The sequence below is a fragment of the Larimichthys crocea genome, chromosome X, assembly GCF_000972845.2.
Source record: "Larimichthys crocea isolate SSNF chromosome X, L_crocea_2.0, whole genome shotgun sequence".
Taxonomy (NCBI): domain Eukaryota; kingdom Metazoa; phylum Chordata; class Actinopteri; family Sciaenidae; genus Larimichthys; species Larimichthys crocea.
The window spans coordinates 30,340,306-30,364,350 of NC_040020.1; the positions used below are offsets into that span (position 1 = coordinate 30,340,306).

Genomic DNA, 24,045 nt, shown 5'->3' on the forward strand with positions numbered 1-24,045 from the left:
TGAGTCTGGAGCTCAAAAGCTAAATGAATTTATGATTTATTTTACTGTATCTTAGCAGGTTATTAAAAATCATAAATAACCGAGGACAGAGGAAAATGCAGCTAAAATCCAAAACTCCCAGAACAGTCATTCATATCTTTCTCAGCATTTCTTTATTTTTATTGGTTAAAATCGAACACATCAAAAACATACATTTGTACACAATCTTTTTCTTAAATCTTACTTTGCTCTTGAACAGATTTCACAAAGGAACATCACACATTTCTACGTCTACACGGTTGTACAGTATAAAGTATATATATGTGCATATATACTTTGATAATTTGGTCACATTTTTTGTTGCTGTATTTTTTATAGTTAGTATTATTATTCCAAAATAAAAACATCTCCTTACCCTGAAAGCAACATAAAGGATGAGGCATGGACCTCACCATATATCTCGTCACAATAACACTCAAGAGAACATAGATCTTCTTTCTTTTGTCTTTTCTTTTTTTATATAGAACTAGCATAATGCCCTAAAATAAAGCAGAATCTTTTTTTTTCAAACACTCTAATATACTGAATTATAGATTTACATATATTTATAGAGAGATAGATATACTTTAAGAAAATGGAGCAATGCATGTTCATAAATACTCAGGATGTTCATGGTTGTCTCAGCTGTAGATTTGCTGAAATAAAGTGGTGAAAAACGATAAATAACCTGCATTTCTTCAGTGTAGTGAGTTGTCTGTCGGCCTGCTGATATGAGACCTGTCATTTGGGATGCTCTATAATGATGACAAATGCTTGTTTTGTTCTGGGTTTTTTTACGAGCTTAAGGACTAAAACAAGACACAATTCAATTAGCTATGCTTTCACTCTAAAGATGCTGAAAGAGAACTGAGATACTGCGCATGTAGTAGGGTATATACGTTGCCCTGTGTTCGTTGGATTTTGCTTGGCAGTCAGCACTAAGGCAACAATCGAGGAAAGAAGAAAGCTGGTTCTTCTGGGAAACAAGAAAACACACACACTGTCCCACATCCACACATCATTAAAACCCGGAGGAGACCTTTCAACACACACACACAAACAGGCGCCTGTGATACAGTTGTGGGGATTAGTTGCCAGATATCTCAGAGGAGTTCTGTCAGCGGAAACTTGTGTTGTCTGTTAAAAATCGATGCACTGTGAACCTGTGCTTGCGTGTGTGTGTGTGTGTGTGTTTTTAATTAACACTGATCGCAGTCATTTCGCTGACTGACAGCAGACCTCAGAAGATGAAGGCAATATGGCCACAAGCATCGATCTGCTACATGACCATATCTGAAAAGGCTTGACCTCTGAACGATTCCAACCCTCCTGTTATCTTCACCTGCACCCAGTGTCTCTCTCCATCCCACAACCCCTTCCCATAGATGTTGTGAACTCCTTTCTGTTGTTCTACTGTAGACTCGCACCTAATTGAGATCTTGTCCGACCCTTAGAGGTTACCTGTGCCTTCCAGAATCGATAACATAGCCAACAATTTCTGATCTAGATATAAATTCTGCTTTTCCTCCCAAATAAACAGATGGAAATCAGCCCGATAACTGAAATGTCACAGGTATGAAATCCGCTAACTTCTTCCTCCAACCAAACACATTAAGTGTTGCATGTACACACTAATAATTACTAGGTCAAAACGACATAGCACCAACACAACACAAAGCAATGAGTGGTACTGACCCAGTGTTAGGGTTATTACTGTTTTTTACCAAACTAAAAAAATATTATGGTTACAAACTATTATAATCTACCTTTTAAACTTGTGTCACTATTTGGTACTACTAACAATAATATGTGCATCCTTTGCAGTTTCGATATGCACATTGTTTTATACATTTAATAGATCTGTGACAGTTTTAAGGTAAAACATCAGCTTGCTGTGTCTCAAAAATACCCATTGGTACTGGTGTTGCATCGGTGTTATATTGACCCAAACTGGGTCAGTTTTGACCTAGTGATTTTTAGTGTGACAGAAACGATACAAACTCAACTCTAAATTAGGAATTACAGACAACTTGACCCAGATCCTCCCCCCCCCTAGTATAACCCCATCCCTAATATCTCAGTAGTCCTGACGCTGGTAGCCGCCGGTGCCGTCAAAAGCTCCATCGTTGTTGGCCTGCCCCCCTCCTCCTCCTGGGCTCTCCAGGTCATCCCCACCAAAGGAGGTGTAAGGAGCTCCTGCTGCATCTTGGCTGGGGTCCGTGTATTCCTGGGAGAAGAGGGCTGAGTCGGCCCCCAACTTGTACCTCTGGAAGGCCAGGAATGACTGGCCCGCCTTGAGGTGGAGGGATCGGAAATGGAAGACGACAGGAAGGCAGATAGGATGGGTGAATGGTGTTGAGAAATGGATAGAGGGGGAAGCAGAGATGCAGTAGTGTTAGAGCAGAGGGTTTGGGAGAAGAGAGAGAACAAAGAGAGAAGGAAACATTGATTAGTTGGCTTAGGAACCTTGTGAAGCTTATTAGATAATATAAGTCATTTAGTCAGTCAGAACAAGTTAGTTCTACAGGCAGCAGTGCAAAAAGGCTATTTATCCATTGTTCATCTCCATAATGAGAAACACCACTTCAGCTCCACTCCAATCCACAGCGGGATAGGGACCAAGCAATTAAACTGTGTCTGTGTGCATTATTAAAACAGCCAAGGCCCTGTCCTGTAAAATACCACAAGTCTCATTTTTGTAGATAATTAGGGATCTTTCAAGAGAACAGTGGACGAAAGCCAAAGACGCAATAAGCACGAAGAGCACATACAGACACTTAGAGAGAAAGACACAACCACAGAGAGAGATGATTCAAGCTCTCAGTGCCAGGAAGTTTCACGATGGTTTTATTTACTGCTGTATCTCGGCTCGATCAGATGTGGCAGACTGATCGAATCTGTCATTGTTGACTCTTTCAGTCTGGTACACCACTCTGTCTCCATCAAATATTTTACTGGGCCGATTGCAAACTATGAAAACAAGTCAATACATTTTTTTTTTCGAAAAGATTTTTTTGCTATTATTGTATGCACCCTTGTATGATAAAATAACAATTTGCAGAGTGAACCCTGAATATTTTGGGATATTTCAGTATAGCATTCATGCAATAAAAGTTATTTATCACCCAATAACATGCACGGCTACAAGCCATAAAAGTCCTATGAATATCTAATAGAACAGTTGGATTCTTCAGTCATAAAAACTAACTAGTCTTAAAAGCTATTGCTTAAACTGTGAAGTCAATATTAAAAAACTAATAATCTACCTACTAAACTAAATAAAATGGAAAGCATGGATGTGCATCAAGAGTTACACGGGGGGAAAACTTTGAAACACAAAACTGAACTAAAGGAACAGTTTCATTTCATGTGGCAGAGTTAGATGAGAAGATTGATACCACTTTAACGCCTGTCAGTATAGTTAGTTTAGCTCTGGCTCTGGTCAGAAGATAACAATAATGACCTCTAATGTACATTAATCAACACCTTATATCATTTTGCTTGTTATTGCTTGCCAGTCATTATACAATGTCACCCGCCCCCCCCAACCCCCTCCCCTCCACCACGCAACACTGCACCATGTCGCTTTCGCACAAATTAAACAAGTGAGCTTTAGAGGCACTGGTAGAGGGATTTTGTTACCTCCAAACAGAGCCAGCCTAGCTGTTTTCCCCCTGTTTTCAGTCTTTATACTAAGCTAAGATAACCCTCTGCTGGCTCAAGCTTCACATTAAAATGTGTGAGTGGTATCAATCCTCGCGTCTAAGTCCTGGCCACAAAGCAAGTATGTGTATTTTCCCAAAATGTTGAACTATTAAGTTATAGAGCCTGTAGCTTAATAAAAAACCAAAAGAAACACAAACGCAAATCAGTAATGCACTCTGATGAATGTACAAAAACATAAAGACTGAAGAAGTCACATTTTAAACAAACTAATTTCATATAAAACCGACACTTTAATAACTCTGAACTCTTAGAATCAGTCTGTAAACCTTCTTGTTAATGATGAGGAGATGTTGGTGGCCTGTTCTATAAATTAAGACTACACTTGTTTAAGGGCTCCAGGTCTGGTGCTGAAGCTACAGCTGGGGAGAGTGTGTACCTGTCATACATCTAGCTACATCAGCAGAAAAGTGCTGAGCTGCCAGCTTTGAATATGAAATAAAAACTGTCCAAAAATCAAAACAGTAGATCACATGGCAGATGTGTCTGCATCCATCAAAATGTTTCTGTTGGTTAATATCTTAAAAATGAATGACCAAATATATCAAAAGAAACATTTTGTATTCATGCTTTTCTTTACCTTGTTTTTCTATCGAAAAATGTAAAAAGGACTTCGACATGAATGTGTAACAAGCATTTTAAAATTCCTGTGAGCAGGAAGCTTTCATTCCAAAACGGATTACAGGAATTTAAGTAGGTGATTAAGGGCAGAAATCTCAGCTTTTGGCGAAGTAATTGTTGAGTCATGCATATTGATCAACAATTGAATCAACCCACCTACACATACATTATCCTTGTAATGTACTTTGGTCAGGAAATAAGTTTAAGCAACGTCTTACTGGCAACAATTGCTCTTCTTACTGCTGGATTACAAATACACTCCATACACACTCCAGCACTATTTTATGTTACTGGGCATCCTTAAACAAGTGCAGCCACAGTCAAGTAACAGGACTGTGTAGGACTCGCTGTGTGGGGTTAAAGCAGCAGAGGAAAAAGAGATAGCAGAGTCAGACAAAAGGTTGAGTGGGCTGAGGGGGGAACAGCTTGATGTATTCCTCTTCAAACGACACATTCTTTAACTTCTCCATAGAGAAGAGAGTCTGAGCACCCTGTTGGAACAACATCCGAACGCTTATGAGTTTGTGCACATATACAAATCAACATATCCACATGCATCAAAGCACCACATAAAAAGAAGATGCAGGAACAGTAGACAAGGCAGATTCATCTTGAATAACTCATTGGCAAGAAAAGAAGAAACTGAAAGGTGATCCACAATCTTAGCTGTTCACTCTTCTTAGGTTATCCATAGAACTATCCATCATCACCTAATCCCAGGTGTTAGGTCATGTTGTGTTGTACTGTTACATAATCAGATGTGAGATTCTTACCCAGGTGAAGATGGAGAAGAAGGAGAAGGTGATGGCTGCACGTGCAGCGTCCCCTCCCAGTTGGTTGTCCTCATGCTCGGTCACCTGCCATTGGTTTGCCAAGAAACAGAAACCCACAAACCACATGAAGGACCAGAACGCTGGAAAGAAAGACAGGGACAGAGATCGCATTAAAAACAGTGACATAAGTGTAACACCACCAGAGATATAACATTTTAACCTTTTTGTTTGTAGAAGCAGTGATCATTTTCCCAACAGTTTCTAAGGATGGTTTCTCAGATAGTTCTGTGTAGCAAAACAGTCAGGTTAGGAACTGGTCAAAGAATGCTTTGACTTTTTGGGAAATGTAATTACTTGTTTTCTTGCTGAGAGTTAGAAGACTCGATTTATATCTCATGTCTGTACTCTAAACTTGTAGTTTGGTTTGGAAGATTGGAAGTAGTACAAACATGTTAGTGGCATCAATCTTCTCATGTAAAGTCTTTGAAAGAAAGCAAATGAGCATATTTCCCCAAATGTTTTAATTTCCTCTAAAACAGAATGAGATGACAAACCCAGATTGTTAACAAGTAGTTCCAGTTGGAGGTCAAGAGCGGAAATTATTTTTTTGTATTTACACATTGAAATGTTAAAGGTTGAACCCCATGCGATGAATTTCCAAGAGTTTGAAGGTAGGTTGTTCCAGACTAAAGTAAATATAAATGATCTTTTTCCAGTTGCTTTTCTGACTGTGGGAATGTAATATTGTGTCTAATTAAATGAAGTTAAAGTGTATATCATCAGCATAACAGTGAAAAAGAGCGTATAGATCAGATGAAAACGACAATGGACCAACAACTGACTCTTGGAATGCCACATATAAAACGAGAAGACAAGCAGCACAAATGAACCTCAAAGCAGAAACAGTTCTATCTTTCTGGCCAGTTGTTGCAACCACTGACAGTATAAAAAGATGGATGTTGTATCTGTGATGCTTCCAAAGAGCTGTTCAGAAGAACTCAAAGCGTGGTGGCTCTGGCTGCCACCAACTTGACAGTCCTTCCTCTGCTGCCTCCCAGATAATCTAAAAATGGGCAAACATCTAAATTGTTGGTGGAGGTGGGGCCAGCCTCAAATGGCTGTTCTAGGAACTGGCTTATTTCACATCCATGGAGGTCGCCACTTGGTTGCAACTAGAGTTGACTCAAGATAAGGGGATTCAAACATCTACTGCAGGTGAAAGTGCTGCATTGGCAAGGACAGAAGATTGGAAACATCCAGGTCCAATCAGGATACATGTACCAGATATGTCCTTGTTTCAGTAAGGTATAAAGCATCTCATATTACAACATACAGATAGTGGGTAAAAGAAAGGGAGACCGAAGGTGTATGAGTGATGAAAATATGGAAGGAGAATCTTGTATTTGACAGGAACGGCCTCATTAACTGACTCAACACTTGACTATCTTGTCATCATGTCTGAGTTCACTGCAGTAGCAGTGCAGCAGAGAAGGAAAGGAAGCCACTGGCTGAGACACCAAAGCACCAAAGCAGCATGTCTCAGAGGCTTGTTAGTGCCAGAAGAGTACTCCTCTACTTATTATCCTTCTCACACCTCCTCTCCTTTTGTTGTGAACTACCAATCTCTGCAATCTCTGAGATGTCTTTTTTTTTTTTTTTTATAGACCCACCCTGAGGGTGGGGTATTTTGGGGCTTTTGATAAGCCGAGAAAATCTGACTGGGCAAAATGGAATAAAACATGTTCTGTCATCCTTATTACCTGATATAATTTATAAAATAAAACAAAATATTTGTATGACAACAGCAGCAATATCAATCAGCTGTATAGTCACAAGACTGTTTCTTTGGAGTGAATGTACCACTGGAAAGCATGAATGACAAATGATTTTAAGGCAGCAGTAATTCATTTCAGAACGAATGTCCTTTTCTAACATTCCTACATAACACTGTGTCGTTATCATTAGAAAAATATTAAACTCAACAATGCCACAAATAATCCATCAATTACCATTGCTTCAATAGACTCAAATGATTGTAAAATGCCAAATATACTGAAAATCAGCAGCCAACTACAGTATAGGCAGTCTGTTGTGTCTGCTGTATTTTTTGTAATGGTTGCCACAGCAACCTCATAAGATAATGGTACTCAACCATAGAAGCAAATTTCCATAAAAGTGAAATACTTGGGCCAAATTAATCTCTGGGGTAAATCTGTGGTCATGTATTTCTGTAATGTCTTGGGTGGTGCAGCAAGCTAGAAAACTGCCTCGGTGCAAAGGTTCTGTAATTGCCTTGTAGTAATTTATTTTATAAGCTTTTAAATGTTATTCCCATACAAGCTGCTCAATATGTTATGAGCCCATTTCCAAAGGACTATTCCACGTGAAATGATTTTTCCTAGGTTCATTTGTATCAGTTTTGCAGCACGCAGTGTTTTTATACCCCTGTTCATGCATACCTCTCTGTGTTCATGCTGTACAGTGAATATTGCCTCCTACTCTGAAGAAGCTTCACTCTTTTGTAGAGTGTATATGGGAAGTGAATTTAGCAACGACATGTAGCAATGACAGCAATCTTTTCTGTCATTGGGGTCCTTGGCTGAGGTTTACATGGTTATTATTTCAGTCTGTATTTGTGTAGACAAGTTCATAAATAAATGTTATTAATACAATATGTATTATATTTAGGTGTCTGTATAGAAACAGCATGCTTCTACACTATATACTTTCTTTATTGGTTTACCTGACAATCCGATATCAGCCAGCACTGCTTTCTTGCGGTCTTTGACGCTGCTGATTTGGGGGAAGTAGACATCCAGAGCCAAAAAGGCCATGCAGCAGAGGAAGGCCATGGAGCCCATGAAGACGCCGTAATTGCAAGCGTTCTGGTTGCGGTTGAAGATGCAGTACTCCTCCACTTCATTGGGACGGTTGATGTAGCCCTCGTTGGCGATGCAGCCAAAGATCACAATGGAGAAGAGCTGCAGAGGAGAAGAGAAGAAGGGATAGGACTGTGAATAACAACCATCAAAAGAACATGAATAAAGACGATAACATTGATAGAAATTTTGCGGGGGAGATTTGTTTTTGATTAGTGTACCTTCATATATGTGAGGAGACACCCCAGTCCTATTTCCCAACACCCACACTCTAGATAAGCAGCACTTTTATATTTTATCATATTCACACTCCTTGGTGTGTGCTGCAGACTTCAATTCATGCATGTGAAATTTGTCAAATTTATGTTACACAATGTGGAGTGTTACACGGTAAACCAAATACTACCAAAAGATGAATGACAGTATTCTATGAAAAGAAAAATGTAACCATTTATGTGATGTTTCATAGTGTCTGACATTATATTTGCTTATTTGGGGACACTAACAACTCATAATAGAATATCCATTAATCCATTAATATGTGAATAAAATTATTATTCTATTATTCCAGCGATTACTTTCTTAATTATTCAATTGTTTCTTGATAAAATATCAGAAATCAATCATCGAACTGTTTCATTTTGTTTGAACAACAGTCCTAAACCTGAAGACAAAAGGGGGGTAAAAGCAGCAAATTCTCACATTTGAGAAGCTGAAACCAGCAAAATAACAAAATCCAAAAGAAAACATTGCTGAATAATTAATTCCACTAAGTCATAAGACAAATGGAATAAATGCTAAAAATAAAATGGCTTCAGTTTAAAATAGTTTTATGATATACGTTATGATAGAAAATATTACATAATCTCAGAAACTATCCCACTGAAAACCTTTATTATAATTGTATTGCTTTCACTGCAGTGTTTTTTAAAACAGTTTTATTAAGTATATATTGACTGGAGTCTGCTTGCTATGATCCCATTGTTCTGATCCTGAATGTCTGTGTATTTAACTAATCTGAACTCCAGGCTCAGTATTGTAATACACCGACACCCCACCCTGTTCTCCACTTGCATGTTTTGTAATAATTCATAAAAGCCCTTCACAGCCCAAAAGAATACCACCTGCTGTAGTAATTTATGAATATTAAATGCTTCAGTGTGACGTTCTCAGCCCGTAATGTCACGACAATCCTGCAGGGCAGTTTTATGAATAATCCCTCATGTCTTTTTCAAACAGTTTTGCTCATTGTGCCTCTGGGTTTCTCTTCAAAAATGGAGTTTGACTGCAGAAAAATTTGCCTTTCTCTGCTGCTCTGCAATTTAGTATGACAGATACTGAGCACACAACGGTGATATGAATAATTAATATAATACTTAGTGAAAATGTTATTTCAGGTCAGTGAGGACATATAGGCTTTATACAATTTTGTGAATTGCTTTTGAATTTACAATCGATCACATAAATTATCTATTTATTGCTTACCATTCCATGTATCTGTTCATTTTGTGCTATCACCAATTAGCCTTCCTTATACTGCGGACACATGGACCATGGACTACATAAACTAAAATAAATAAATATCTTTGAATAATTTGTCGCCTCACAGAAATAAGGTTTGTGGTTCAAACATCAGCTGGGGCCGCTCTGTGTGGATAATTCTTCATGAATATGCCTTTCTTTTTTCATATACTCCCCAGTTTTCACCAGGTACTCCGGCTTCCTCTGACAGGCCAACGACATTCACTTAATAGGTTAATTGGTGACTCTAAACTGCCTGTAGGTGTGAATGGTTGTTTGTCTCTACGTGCCCTGTGATGAGCTGGCGACTTTGTCCAGCGTGCCTCTCACCCCCAAAAAACCCCACTTTGTTTACTTGCCAAGATTATATGAAAAGGATGAATACCACTCTATGATCTGTCTGTTCAACTACAGGCTACAGCCAAGGGAGGGTTAGCTTAGTGTAGCATTAGGACTGGAAATGAGGAAACAGCTCTGTTCAAAGGTAACAAAATCCATCAACTCCTTTGAGCTTGTCACATTGCTTTTACATCCAAAAACATGGATTATTGCTGCTTTAAAGCTTACTAGTGGTAGCATTTAAAATCCACTGTTAAAACAAACGTCAACAGAAAAATATTCTGATCATAGTCAAATCAAAAATTTGAAAAAAAGGCTTTAATCACATAAATATCCTGAACCTATATGGGAACTTTATATAAACCATGCTGTCTCTTCACAGTATGTGATACTAATGCATTACCATGTGCTGAAAAGTAACTCGACATGCTCCATACTGCACTTGTATAAGCATTGAAAATACATACAGCATAAGCCGTATTTAAGTATTGTGTATTGTTTTTGACTAACTTAATGTTGGGAATTACTTCCGTGTTTAATTTGACTGCTGGATTCCACGGCCCTCTTGTGACTCATGAATATCTGCAGCCTGTTAAACAAACCGTCTGAAAAACAGTATGGCGAGTTGAAATGTAATGCCTATTTTTCTTATTGCAAAAATATGTTGGAAAGGGTTGGTTTGTCTGAGATGGGGGTATTAACGTGGACAGCAGCAAAATGGAGTAAATCATAGTGTATTAGGAAGTTGCTATGATCTGATCCCCTTACTCCTATATGCCCCTAAGCATTTTTCTCCTTTCATCCTCTCTCCTTTCTTTGTTTTCTTCTCCTCTGCTTTCTACCTTTGCCTCGGCACAAAAATGAAGCCAATAACCGGAGCAGGTTACTAAGATACCGTCTAATCCCTCTTTCCTCTCCTCTCCTCCAAACAGTGCATTACAGAAAACGCCATTTCTGAGGGTATAAATATGAGACAGCACGCACACCGTGTTAGTAGTCCACCCTGTAGTGCAGTGCAGCAGTCTACTTTGTACTTCAGCTGATAGCAGTGGATCAGACAACTCCATCCAACTGACAAACCCTCAGACTAAACCTCCAGGGAACTAGTTCTGTCTGGATAAGAATGAGGCTGAGTGTGTTTATGTTTGTCTGCAGCCTGCGCGTGGATTTGCTGTGGTGAGTGATGGATTCTGAATGTGTGATTGAGAGTGTAAAAAAGAGATAGAAAGCCTGAAATAAACCTCGTGTTGGTGAGCTGCTTGGATGGTTTACCCAGCTGTTGTGTGTCTGTTTATGTGACAAATGACAGCGATACAAAGGGAGAGCACACAACAGACTGCACATCCACTGACAGTCCAGGCCATGAAGGCCAATAACCAGGCCGGGGAGGAAACAGGGATGTCCGTCACAATGGGAATTACAGCACAGTTTTTCTCTTCCACACTTCTTTATTTGCTTTTCTTCTTTCCACTGTCTTTTCATTGCTGACACCAACTACTGAAGATTTGAAGTGTCAGTCGAACCAGAATATAAGCCCGAGATTCAGTCCATTTGTCTGTGTGAGGGGGGGTTGAAAATCAAGTCATCTTGCTCTACTATTGTATTGTCTTTGATGGAATTGTGCATACTTAGCTTTCTCCCAGTGCTGGCCCAGTTAACACCAGTAGATGTGTTACTGTATGCACATTTAAGACTGAGAAAGATCTATTCAATAACTAGGAGCTGTGAAAAATATTATAATATATGATATATATTGGTAAGTGCCAAAAATTAACATGCTGTTGCGTCTTCCCTCTAGGAGATATTTGAACAGCCACAACATAAGGAAGCAGAACCTTATGTTGTGGTATGAGCTTTAGGCAGAAGGTACAGTTTGCCAAACTGTAAGTTCAACAGGTGTAATTTTTAGCTTTACTATCAATCAAACTACTGAACAGTAATCAGTAAAGTGTGTGTGTGTGTGTGTATGAGTGAGGTGTGCATGTGCGTTCATATTTAGTGCTCTTATTGGTGAGTGTGGAATATCTTTTAGAAATCAGAAATACTTTATTAATCCCCACAGGGAAATAGTGTGCATATAATTCGTGTGCATATTTTGGTGCTTATAGATCCGTGTGTGATACGGCACTTTAACTGTAGTTTGATGGTACATGCCACGTCTGTTCTCTTGAATGTCCAAGACAAATTTAGAAAGACATTAAAGACTAAATGTCAAATCAATTGTTTTGAGCACCTTCAGAAATGAAACTAAAAGCTCTGTATGCTGTGGTAGTGCTGTGGCTCCATATGTACTGGTCTACTGGATGGAATGAAATTTTAATCACATTCCCATCAGCCTTGGCTGCACAACTAATTTTAATTTGTTACTGTTAAAATGCTAATATCAAGATTTAAGCATATGAGCACTCTAGTATCCTTGCGTTAGCATTTAGATGCCTTAGTCAACTTTTTGTTATATATACACTGTTGCCCATAATGTTAGAATCATTTTGTTTCCAGACACATTCCTCGTTTTACTCCTATTCATACACATCAGGTTAAATGTGGTTTCATTTTCACTGTCATATGTTTGGAAGAGATTAATCAATACAGTTTCGAGAAGATACAATTTTACTATCAAGAATAAATCACATTGTCACAGTCATTTCATGAGAAGAGGTAAAAATATTTGATTCCAACTTTATGGACAACAGTGTATAAAGTCACATAAACCAAAAGAACAACATTCTGAATTTAAACATATAGTATGTTATGCAATTATATAATATATAGTGGAAAAAAATACTACCTTGGCAGGTTTTGTTTTACCTGTTTGGCTTGAAACTAAGACTTGTTAGTCTCCTTAGAAATGTTTTTCGTAAAGGGATCATCTTTTTTGTAGCTCTCTTGAGCAGTTCTCAAGTCCAGTCTGAGCTTGTTGTCAATATGTAGAGACATGCATCAGACAGTGAGGTTCAATATCTGATGAACCATTTGCATTAATCAGCAATAACACAAGTAACCCAGTACTATATTAATGTATATATGGTAATTTCTTTTTTTGGTACGAGGCTGTAAAAACATTCAACATTTAAACTAATTCACACTTTAAAGACCAACTGAGCGGAGATCTACAACTTTCAACATCATGTGAAGAGGAAACATGAGTTGGCATTTAGTCTTGATGTTAAACTGGAGCTGTTTGTTAGCAAGCAGACGCAACCTTTCCGTTTCCCTCGCCATCCCTCCATCTCCTTTCTGCCTCTCTGCTCTCTCCTCCGTCTTCAGCATCGTGCACGCCTTTCCCCATGAAACAAGGATGGTAACACCTCAATCCGCCCCTCCATCCACCTGCAGTCTTTTTCATTAAGGAGAGACGTGATGAAGGGATGGAGGAAGGAGATGGAGGGATTGCAGAGGGGACAGGCGAAGGGAAGGGCTGTGGGGTAGAAGGAGGCGGTGCTATTTTTAGACTGACTGCGTCATCACTCGCTCCCACCCTCTCGACTTCTCCCATCTCCCCTCGTTACTGGCCCTGCCTCTGCCCACGAGCGTTTCTTGAGAGAAAAATTAGCGTGTTTGTCCACTGCTTCACATGGCCCGGCTTTCTTTAAGATTTAGGTCAGGGAAACACAAAGTCAGTGAATCACATGATGTCGTTATGAGAATGCTCTGTCAGCTTAGAATGGTCACATGATAAACGCATGCTAGGCAGAAGGCAGAATATCTTGTCTTGAAGGGTAAGGAGGGGTCCACAACAGAATTTGGAAGTTGTTGAAACTGACTTAGCTTGCACAAGCCCAACATGTCTGTTTGTATAAATCAATTAGTATCATTCTGAAAACATCTTGCATTTGATTAGGATGAAGGTTCATTCTTATGTCCCTCATATCCTTTCGTCCCAGCAGCTGTCAGACTCCTGGGCACCAGAAGTTCATCTCTGTTGCCTAATTTCCTGTTAATGAAGACATAAAATGCCTACAAAACACATTTACTGTGTTAGCACTTTGCTTCCCGAAGTGAACTACTGGAGTCCAGAGTGTTTCAGTCTACCTATGTCAACTTTTTTTCATTTTTTTTTAACAAGGACAGCAGGACCTGCAGGGCCACTAGTTTTTTAGTGGTGTGGCACAGTTTGGTTTCGTGATGCTCCTCTGAGAAACTCCAGTGGGAAATAAACTCACCGCCAGGGGATTATCTCTTTCTCTGTGCCTCTATTTTCCACACTCCTCTGTCTTTTTCTCTGCCTGTTCCAGTGACACAAACACCAAACACACTTCCTTCAAATAAGGATCCGCTTTGGCATGACCTAGTTCGTAGGGTTTGAAAACACACATCGTCTTCAGGGTCAAAATTATATTTGCTGTCACATGGCAGGGGGGCGGATTGAATTACTGTGCTTTTTCTCCGGCTGCTAGAAGAAATTCAGCAGGAGCATGTCCTTCCCATGCACATCAACTGCATAGCACAGAATACTTTGGTCGTTCTACCAAGATGCAAATATACACTTAAGAATACTTTCTAAACTAAAAATACTGAATTGTACACAAAAATACAAGAATACTTGAACTCGTTCACTTGAACATTCTTCTCTTGCTTAGGAGCCGTGGAAAGTGGAGCATGTGATATGGTTTCATATATGACTCTCCTTGACACCCGCCCCTTCTCTTTTCAGTCAGTATCTGACTTCTTTAGGTGTGTGTGGGTGTGTGTGTGTGTGTGTGTGTGTGTGTGTGTGTGTGTGTGTGTGTGTGTGTACACATTCCCTCTCCTCTCTGATCCGTAGACAGATCACAAGGCTTCGGGTGGTACTGAAAGCGAGCACTGTGAAGGACACCACGTGGGTTTCTGATCTTGTGACCATCAGAGGGTCACTTACAAATTGCACATTAAGGATGCCGATTGCCAGAGGGGTGTGTGTGTGTGTGTGTGTGTGTGCATGCTTGGGAAATTGTGTGCATGCATGTGTGAATACATGTGCTTCCTTCAGAATCTTCCTTTCTTACTCTATGTCAAACATTCCTTTTTTTGTGCTAAATCTAAATTAAACAAAATTGTAAAATGCAACACACACACACAAACACACTGCCAATTAAGCCACAGGATAGGTCTAAATCATATCAGTCCAGTCTGGCTGGTTGTGAATGATTTAAAGCTGCTGTTGTGCTGGCTGAAAGGCCTTTTGGATCCATTGTAAAGACCAGACAATTGAGCCAGGCCTCATGTCAGCCCGGTATTCACACACTGTACCTTACACAAAATCCTGTATTTGAGCTTGCCACACATACACACACACAGAAGGACACATCAGACTATGGCCTAGCACTGAATTTTGTCCAGGACTGCCGCCTCCAACATAGTGTTCACAATCGAACAATAAACAAAATACCATCCATGGAAAAAATACTGAAAAGGTGAGTCAGTCATCTCCTTTGCAGAGTCTTCGACAGATTTGCAGCACAAATTGTCATATTCCAATTTATGAAACTAATTTTCACTGACAGTGTTAATCCACACTGTGAATAATTTAACTTGATTTCAATTTTGTTTGGGGAATTGTCCATATGTATCAGTACATAGGCAGACTGTTGCATTGACAGATTATTTGCTTTATGAAAGTGAAATTTTAAATTCTAAATGAGTGTTCTCTTATATGTAACGCTATGATTAAGTCCAGAAACATAAGTTTAGGGTCAAGGCTGAGCAACCAAAAATGATTTGCTAACACAGCAGCTGCATCATAGTATATTGTTTTGACTGACATGTATCAATTGACAGCCACACACGCTGACTCATCATATAGATAGAAGACGTAGTCATGGTATACAGTGGGAGCCGATCTATGAAGGGAATGTGACAAATGAGCTGCTGCTTTCTGGAGTGGACGTGGGTCAAAGCTGGGAAGTGGTTTATTCTGGCTCATATAGAAAACTGAGGCGTGTTTTGATTATCTTTAAATATTTAGTTACAGGTCTATATATAAGTGTTTGTATCAATGTCTGGAAGATGTAGGGGGATGGAGGTTTTAGATGATACTGGTTTGGTTGGAGCATTTTGACACATTAGTAGCATTCAACCTGCCAACCTCAACCCCTTTTCTTTACCCTCTTCTTTTCTAATGTCAAACTATAGTAAAACACCAATCTGGTAACATGTAAATGAAAAGCAAATAGAAAGGGAAGAAATAGTCTTCTAAGATATAGAATCAGAAGTTTTTCTCTCTGTTTCACTTGTGGCCCCGTTCCACTGTGATCACTGAATCAGTTCCTTTGCAATATGTGTATTCGAGGCTTTTGATCGCTTGAGACATCTTTTAAACGCAGCAACGTTCTTCAAACTTCAAAACAACAACGCTGGAAAAAAGGAATCACATCCACCAAGTGTTATGATAGATACATTACTGAGACAAGACTTTAGATCAAAGACAGATTGTAACTGGATTCACCATTGAAACAAAGTCAAAGTGATGCACCTTAGATTTGTGTTTGAGCTGCTGTCAGAAGGCCAGAAAACAACTGCAGTGAATTATTAGTAAAACATGTAAAAGGAGAGAGTGTGACAGGAGAGAAGTGATGTTCACTACAAGTCAGCAATGAGTTATCCTGACTGCTGAATAATACAGGATCACTGCTGGAGGATATTTTATACTGTGTATGTGTGTGAATGTGTGTGTCTGTGTGGGTTTATTGTCTGCTGCAGCACGTTGGCCTGGACTGGGCATACCTGATTGTTGCTGTCACCATGGCAGCAGCTGCTCATGTAATGTGAGAGAAAGTGAGAGAGAGAGTGATAGAGAGAGAAGAGACCTTGTCCAAGTACAATTCAAGGAGAGCCACTGCAGCACCAAGGGTACACAATGAGACAGACAGACATAAGCTCCAAGTCCAGGACACAGCGACACTCATATCCACACATTTACACTTGTGCACACACACTCTCCTCTCTCTTCGCTTCATTTCACCATTTGAATTTTGGATTCAATTAGTGAGAACATCAGATCAGATCAGATGATTCCAGAAAACAAGGTTGTGTCTCTGGAAGGAAACAGACGGTTCGTCAGTCTTGTAATGCTGAGCATAACCGAATCAAGAGAGACTAGAACTGCAATCTGGACCAGTAATCACTCACTCACATGTGCATGTGATTTTGACCAGGATGACAGGTTCATCATGCTTAAAGAGCAATTTCACTAGATGTCTTAAAGAGCCATAGCAGTGTGCTTACAAGTGGTAGCTCATGTTCTTCGCATCAAGTTGTTTTTTGGCCCTGACCTATATCAAAGCCTTTAATAGTTGATATTTGCCAACGCTGATACTCACGTTTAAAATTTTTGGTTAAATATGAATTTAGCGCACCTCCTTTTTTTTTACAAGCTTCTTTTTTTACAAGCTGCTTAATCAAAATACTGAAGGTCTGGCTCAAAAACATTAAGCTAATCAGCTTTAATTACTGAGGCTGACTGGGACAATGTGACTCCCGGAATCAATGTGTCATGACAGCTTTTGAGAAGACGTATCACTCCGTCGAAGTTGTTCAAGCTACAACTCAGTCCACTCGAAATTGTGCAGCGGAGCACAATGGAGCTTCTTCCCTCATAAATGATCTTTGGTTGATTAAAGGTACACAAATAAGACAACAGCCAGCCTTTGATTTTGGCCTATTATCAAGGTATAATCTGTGGTTTTTTTGTTTTTGTTTTTTTGGTGTCACAGTTTAGATTAACTCGTAGGCTACCAGCACTTTTTAAATTATTTTTTTATATTCATACACTCACATATGGAGCATAATGCTCACAATGTAGAACTCGACTGTGGTTAAGCTCAGTGCTGCACTTCTAACAGGTAAAGGCGTTGAGTAAAGTAAAGATCGGCATTTCATCTTCTTTATTTAGCTGATCGATTTTAAAAAAAAAACGGTCCAGACAGGTCCTGATCCATAGGATCGACTCTGGGTATCTCTACAGTGTAGACTTGATAATAACCAACCTATTCTTTGTTAAATCCCGTCATTATTGATCAAAGGTTTAGGAACCCTTTGTGGCAATTCTTTACAGTGACAATGACACATCGTCTGGGAACAGCACCCTATTCTTTCCTCTTTTAACTTCCTGACTTCATCACTCTCTTCATCATTGTAAACCGTCTGCCAGTCCTATTGTCTGAATGCAAAACTGCTTCTTCCATTGATTATAAGTGCACTGCATACTGATTGATCACTATCCCTTGGCCCATAGTGTAGTTTTACTACTGTGCCATTGTTCTGGGTTTAGAGTGCAAACACGCTGTTCAATCAGTTCGGCAAACAAAGTATTTTGAGTGATTTCTTTAACAACATCAAGTCTATGTTATCATAATCATCACAGACGACACCATCTGTACTTCAGTTGTATTGCTACACAAGAATACTGTGACTTTCAAAGATATGAATGCAGACTTGACGTCCACTGGACAGATGACACAGTTGACGCAAGTTTCTAGATTTTCAATCAAGGAAATATTCACCAGATTAATCACAAATGAAAACAATCATAAGGAAAAGGAAACATCAAAAATGGTCTGTTAGTTCAAATAGGCACTTAAATCTTGCAAACACACGGATATAGTGACTTAGATGTTGCATCATTGACTGTGTTCCCATCCCTAAAATATTTAGTGGAGGTAAACTCAGAGTCTGAGGTCTGTAATATGTCTCCTTTCAAAACCTTGCATGCATGCATAGGATTTTCTGCTCCTGGCACAATCCATTGCACACAAAAACTTGTGTTGCCAACATCTTCTGTGAGATTTGTGGGACCTGCTCACCCAAATATGACTCTGGAGGCACTGGCTAGTTGCAGTGGGTCATTTCTTTGTCAGATTTCCACATTTCTACCCTGACCCATAAACTAAAGTTACAGGGATTGCAATCGGATTTGTGCTCAGGGAGTGCAAACACAGATGAACGAAACATAGAAGAACAACAAACTTACTTTAACTTAACATAAACCAAAGAAAAAACAAGAGTACTGTCTGGGTGAGGTTTACCACACATGTCAACAATACTACCTATTCCAGTATGTTGACAAATCAGTGGAAGGGTTAGGGACTTACTGACACTGACCAGCCAAATACCAACAGAGATTAACAATCTTATTTGACAGACAGCTGGGTGTTACTTCAGGCTCATTTGTAAATCTTTAATGCAAATATATAGACAGGCTTATGCCATTTTACATGCGTATTCACTAAATCCAAACACATGAAAACATTTATACAACGCGTATATGCAACTCATAGATTAAAACAGTTTTCAAACTGTGTCTGAATTCCGACATGTAGGCACTAACAAACTGTGACTGTTTGTGTGTGAGTGTGTTCCTGCTTTACATGGAGCTGACAGAATGTGCTGCACGGCAGAGTGTGTGTTTGTGTTGCCAATATCAAATAGTTAGTCACTAATTACAAATTCTCCTGACCTCTGAAATGCTCATCATCATCATCACAAATGAATCAAACACCCACTTATGCAGGAGCATTTCAATGAAAGAGAAAATAAGAAAGCAGTAGAGTTTTCTTCAGCAGCTCACCGTTAATCATCTTGTAAATATTAGTTGATTATAAGTCTGTTTTGAAATCTTCCAAAAAAGTGTTGTAAGACGAAGCGACCTGTAAGACGCGGGTAGATGTTATTATCGCTGTTAACAGACAGGAACACTGAAAGTGAGCAAATGTTTGCTCTTTCCATGCCAAAGAAAATCACACACAGTGAGCAAATACCACTTTTTTTTTGCATTAGTGCTAAATAAAGGGTTAAAGGAAAAAGACTTAAAGTAAAAGCATGTAGGATTTAGTGTCATCTAGCACTGTAGTTGCTGATTGCGAACTTCTTACCTCAACCTCTATCTATAGCCAGTGTTTAGATTGTCTGTTCTGGGCTACTGTAGAAACACTGCAGCTCAACACAGTGAACTTATTGGAAGAGGAACCGCAGTTTCTTTAGATATAAATGGCTCATTATAAAGTAACAACGACTTATTCTTATTTTCAGGTTATCGTCATCAACCATTGAAAACGTAGCTATGCATATTATAATAATTGTTTCTGTTCTGTAAATAGAGCCAGCTAAAACATACTCACTGGACCTTTAAATGTGAACTTTGATCTTCAATTTCATGCAGTGCACCGACAGGAACTCTGCTTTTTTAACATGTCAGTATCTGAAAACAAAGCTGCTTCTTTAGTGGAATAAAATACAAAGCAGAACCAGACACAGGATTTGGTTTGATAAGGCTTTGATACATTTTTTTAGGTTGGTGATAAATCCTTGAACAGCAGCTGAACAAAGAGGAATGATCTAAGCTTTGATATCATCTCATTTAAATATAGATCAAAAGTAAAAACCAAAGGCCAAAAGGTGTCCTCTCAACTTTGCAAGACATGCTGAACGAGTTTAGTTTGATTAAATGATTCAATTCAATTATCATTATTCATTTTTTAATTTAGAAAATGATCACACACAAGGTGGTTACACACACACACACACACACAAAATCAATTATTACCACCTCCACATACAGCCCTCATAGGTCATCAGAAGAAATGAGAGATAGAGAGAGGCAACGGTGGGCAGAGAGAACCCTCAACCACCATTCATAAACTGTCTCACTCTCTCTTGCACAAGTATGCCCCGGCTCCCCCTCTGTAAAACACACACACACACACACACACACACACACACACACACACATATCTGATGTCCCTCATCATCAAATGTTATAAGTGCTAATAGTTTCCTCCCCCACAATCCACAGCAAACTGAGTTTTAACACCATCACACAAAACATCACAACTCAGGCTGTGGCTGTTACTATGGAGACACGTTGTTGCTCTGGTGACACCTAGGGGGCAAGGTATCTCATGGGGGCCCAAATAGTCACTCCATAATGTGTGCAGATTTGTCTTTTTCACCATATCTTACAGTGCTGTATTTCTCAAAGTCTAATGTAGTGCAGAAAAAAAGGGTGCAGTGAGGAGTGGAACATAAAAATAACACAACCGATGAAACATTTAGTGGATTAATCAATCAGTCGAGCAACACAATATGTTATCGCTCACCACTTTTGATGATTGTTTAAGCCATTTCTGGAAAAAAAAGCAAACACTTGCTGTAAAACGCCTTATTTCTCTGTTTCACGACATCTTAAACTGACACTATTTTCTGATAAGACCATTACTACTACGATTACATTGTGACATGTCACATTGCGTATCTACAGAAAAATGTATTTAATGAGAAATATCAATATGAAATTAAAAGTAAAGAACGACTAAATGCTTCCTCACATTAATATGAATGATACACTGCATCTTTACATAGACCTGTCTTTACTGTAAGAAAAATCTGACGCTCACATGAATATAAAGTCTTTCATGGTTCTTCTAACAGCCACACAGACTCGCTTTCACAAGCTTTCAGAGCTCACAACATATTTTATTGTTTAGATCTGAATGACACAGTTCATGTTTAATGCGAGCGTTAAGTTTACTATCAGTCACACTTGTTGCTTTAGTCACAAGGGACAGAAATAGGATGACAGTTTTATAATACTTAATGTTAAAACTACAACTTTTTACTAAAAGAAGTGAAACGACTATGCATAAAGTATTTTTTTTTTCTGTTCCAAACACAAGGTGATATTAAACTACCCAAAGCATTAGTTTGGCCTGTTTTCTAAACACCAAAAACAAATGTTCCCTTTAGTGTTTGTTATTCTTGACTTGAACGTATAGATCAGCTCTTATGACCCCATTTCAACGTGGCATGGTGGTAAGACATTACTGAACAAGTATTTTTTAATGTATCCACATAAATCCACCTGGCTCTTTATCCTTTTAATGTATTTGGATTTTTTTACTTAAGGACATGCAGACACAGTTCTATAAATAACAAATAATCTGAACGGTGTGACTTTCTACTGTAAAGTGGGGACGCTAAAGAATGACTTTTCCTTACAGTTGTTGTATTTGGCAGTATTTTCTGTGTGCATTTCACAAAAACCAGCTAACTGGAAGAGTAACTCTACACATTCTTCATGAAAAAGTGTAAAGAAGGTGATGAATTTGTTGGGTTGGACACAGGAAACGCAACCTGCTTGATGTAATCACCATTAAAATACAAGTTTTGTATGACTATATTTGACAGAATACAATCACCGGAAGAGACACTATGATTTCATGCCAGTCTAAGATCTGTCTGGATGTGTGACGTGTAAAAATATGAGTGAACGTCATCATAGAATACTTTTGCACCCATATACTGTCATATGAGGAGAAGGTAAATGAGAAATCACTGTAGCCTTCAGCCTGTATTACATATTGGCAAATATATTTTATTTAACAAGAAACATGAATGCACAGAGAGAGAGAGAGAGAGACAATGGAAAGTGGGGGCAAAGACTCTGCTTAACACACACAAAAAATGAATAAATAAAATAATAGTTATTTTAAAAATCTCCATTGGTGGCATGGCTGTATTCTTCATCCCAAATTAAGCTCGTATTAGAGGCCACAATTACTGAACAAAGAATTAAGTCCTCAGTTCATAGTAACCTTACAATACTGTATATGTTTATATGAAATGTTCAGTCTCCAATGGTGTCATGATTCCCATAAAATACAACTTATGGATGGTGTGGCCACCGGGAGTTTTGGACACTTTTCTTGCCATCTGTTTACAATCTTTCCTAAAAGTGGTGCCTTCTGTTGCTTTCCCTCTTCATTAGCACTAAGGGGACGGAGGGGGAGGGACGGTGGGCAGTTATTATGAAATTATCTGTTATGAAATCCTTTGAGTGTACCTATGTGCTCTCACTAGGCTTATTAGAAAACAACAGTTACTGAATATTATCAGAGGAGAGGACAGTAATTGTTATAAACAGAGATCAGGGCCTGTTCTGGCCTTCACCCTAATATGAACTCCATACTGAGTAATATAAACATACAATGGAAATGTGACATATAATACTGGTATTTAATAAAACAGGACATCCTGTAATCCCATAGGAATCTTATTATTTATGTGAATATGATATGATATGAATCCTCTCTGGGGCCCTTTATATATAAACAAATAAAAAGAAGGTGATTCAGATCCACATTTGACACATGCAAGTGTAAACAAGGTTATTTATAAGTGACTCAGTAGCTGAGAAGGAACAAACTTATATTTTTGTCATTTTTCTCACTCACCCACGACACTATGCGGAGAATGGTCTGAGGCTGCTGGAAGAAGGTGACAGGGTCGAAGGCTCCTCCGGCTTTCCCGGCTCCGTATGCCTGCATCCCCTCCATGGTCCTCCTCCTCTCTGCACAGCCTCCTCTCTCTGTGGTCCTCCCCTCCTTCTTTCCCCGCTGCTGGTTCAAAGGCACAGGGTGTGTGGAGCACCGGGCAACAGACACGGAAAATCCCTGAATCTGCTCCTGCTACTACTATCACCGATTTTTTTTAAATTTTGTATTTATTTATTTTTTTTGTTAGAGCTGCTGCAAGGATGGATGCTCGTGTCTCCTTGGCTCCTTGGCGCCTCGGCCTCCCGTGTTCTCTCTAGTTGTTTTGTTTTTTAATTTAACCTCTAAATTCCCTGTTGTCCTCTCTCGGTATCCGGGCGGAGGAAGCTGTGTGACAGTGTGTCGATGATGCTCTCTCTCTCTCTCTCTCTCTCTCTCTCTCTCACCGGTGGTGAACACGTGAACGCGCCTCTGTTGTCACGCCTCGCGCTGATGATCGCTCCTCATCTATACGCGCGCGTGTTTTTTTTTTTTTATGACTGGGGCACGCGCGCGTGTTCTCATGATTGCTACAAAGAGTCACGCGCTTTCTCATTTGTTTGTTTTTTTTGTTTTTTTTTGTTTCTCCCCTTGTGGACGAGTAAAAACAAGTTGATTCAACCAGAATGATGTTTCAGTAAATCTGTTATATAACTAAGAGATTAGGTGTATTGTCATATTTAGTTGGGGATACATTTTTATGTCAAAAACGAACAAAGATGTAATTGTAAAAGAAAAACAAATCCGTGTCAAAATGTGACTGATATGTGTTGTGATATGTGGGCAGAAAGCCCGCCCTCTGGTGGTCTTACTCGGCGTTGCTTTGAAACATCTCGCCTGTCTAACCATAAACCAGCCCCTAGACACTTCTTACTCTTTGTATTGCCG

The 24,045-nt window shown here is 39.1% G+C and overlaps 1 protein-coding gene across 2 annotated transcripts; it reads right to left on the reverse strand.

Moving 5' to 3' along the window:
- Positions 1–133: 133 nt before the first annotated feature.
- On the reverse strand, positions 134–23,616 carry syngr1b (synaptogyrin 1b). Of its 2 annotated transcripts, none has more exons than XM_010739090.3 (4): positions 23,080–23,612; positions 7,879–8,116; positions 5,136–5,275; positions 134–2,311 (listed from the first exon to the last, which is right to left on the reverse strand). In XM_010739090.3, exons 1-4 carry the CDS (start codon positions 23,179–23,181, stop codon positions 2,096–2,098), a joined length of 696 nt encoding a protein of 231 aa, XP_010737392.1. In that variant the 5' UTR covers positions 23,182–23,612; the 3' UTR covers positions 134–2,095. The 2 variants fall into 2 exon arrangements, with proteins under 2 accessions (XP_010737392.1, XP_019109333.1); XM_019253788.2 differs by lacking the exon at positions 134–2,311 and adding an exon at positions 3,570–4,853 and having other exon boundaries at positions 23,080–23,616.
- Between the last annotated feature and the right edge of the window lie 429 nt (positions 23,617–24,045).

Excerpts from the sequence above, each read along its gene's own strand:
- syngr1b (XM_010739090.3), bottom strand. The coding sequence starts at position 23,181 with ATGGAGGGGATGCAGGCATACGGAGCCGGGAAAGCCGGAGGAGCCTTC. Across the intron at positions 5,276-7,878 it reads GGCTGATATCGGATTGTCAG|CGTTCTGGTCCTTCATGTGG; the intron begins GTAAACCAATAA and ends CTTTCTTTCCAG. Across the intron at positions 2,312-5,135 it reads TCTTCTCCATCTTCACCTGG|GCGGGCCAGTCATTCCTGGC; the intron begins GTAAGAATCTCA and ends CTCCACCTCAAG.